This window comes from Geospiza fortis, unplaced genomic scaffold, assembly GCF_000277835.1.
Source record: "Geospiza fortis unplaced genomic scaffold, GeoFor_1.0 scaffold190, whole genome shotgun sequence".
Lineage (NCBI taxonomy): Eukaryota > Metazoa > Chordata > Aves > Passeriformes > Thraupidae > Geospiza > Geospiza fortis.
In genome coordinates, this window is record NW_005054328.1 from 2402026 (window position 1) to 2403286 (window position 1261).

The window sequence follows — 1261 nt, forward strand, 5'->3', positions numbered from 1 at the left end:
GTCGCGCCCCGACTCTCCGCGCAGGGCGGGGTGCGCGGACCTACCTGTGGCGCCGGGCGCGGGCGTGCATGGGGGCTGCCCCGGGGAGCACATCGCATTCAACATTTCAGCCTGTGCATCGGAAACGTATGAGTTTGTGGAAAGCTTGTTTGAAGTCTTCGTTAGACATAGTATAGATGACGGGGTTGATGAGAGAGTTGAGATATCCAAGCCACGTGAAAAAGTCAAAGATGGCCATGTGGAACCAGCAAGCGTCCTTGCAAATAGGCATCACCAAGCTGATGATGAAAAAGGGCAGCCAACACACGATGAAGGCTCCTAAAATAATCCCTAAAGTCTTTGTAGCTTTCCGCTCTCTAGCGGCCGTCAGCTTCTTTTTCTCCAGCAGGGCGTCCGAGACCTTCACCTTCACCTGGTTCATGTACACGGGGGAGCCCGTTTCGCTGGATCCCTCGGGAGCCTTAGAGTTTATGGACGTGACGGAAGAGGTCGACCCCGGGGAGTCTGTAATTAACTGTGCCCGCGTCAGTCTTTTACCTGCTTTCTTTGGCGTCTGCTTCAAAATCCGCGACCTGGCTTCCACGTAGATCCTCCCGTAGAGGGCTATGAGCAGCAGAGTGGGGAAGTAGAAGGCTCCTACTGTGGAGTACACGGTGTAGAGGACGTGGTCCGTGTTCACCACACAGTTAGATACTTCCTCGGCCTTCGCCTGCCGCCAAAACAAAGGGGGCATGGAGATGCAGATGGAGAAGATCCATACCAGTGCGATCATGCCCGCTGCCCGCTTGGGAGTCCGTTTCGTGGAGTACTCGACGGCGTCGGTGATCGCCCAGTAGCGGTCCAGGGCGATGACACAGAGGTGCAGGATGGACGCCGTGCAACAGGTGATGTCCGAGGACAGCCAGATATCGCAGACGATCTGACCCAGCGTCCACCTGCCGGTCACAGTGTACATGGTGCTGATGGGCATGACAAGGATGGAGACGAGGAGGTCGGTGACGGCCAGCGAGGCAATCAGATAGTTGGCCGGCGTGTGGAGTTTCCTCGTCTGGTAGACCGTGGCGATGACAAAGGCGTTGGAAAGCACCGTGGCCAGGGTGACCAGCGCCAGGACGACGGCGAGCACGATCTTCCCGGAGAGAGGGGTGGCATCTTGGTAAATCACTTCCTCGGCGCTACAGTTTCGGTAAGAGTCGTTGGCGGAGCCCAACTGCGCCCGGCAGGGGCCGGCCGGCTCCATCCCTCCGCGGCCGCCGCCCCC

At 58.4% G+C, this 1261-nt stretch overlaps 1 protein-coding gene across 1 annotated transcript in view; it reads right to left on the reverse strand.

Annotated features, from left to right (window-relative positions):
• The window catches only part of HTR1B (5-hydroxytryptamine receptor 1B), a 3114-nt gene extending 1859 nt beyond the window's left edge, over nt 1-1255 (reverse strand). Inside the window, exon 1 of the mRNA XM_005421153.3 lies at nt 45-1255. Within this exon, the coding sequence (XP_005421210.1) occupies nt 107-1240 (1134 nt within the window). The 5' untranslated portion in view covers nt 1241-1255 and the 3' untranslated portion in view covers nt 45-106. The remainder of the gene's footprint in view (nt 1-44) is intronic.
• Nucleotides 1256-1261: the final 6 nt, after the last annotated feature.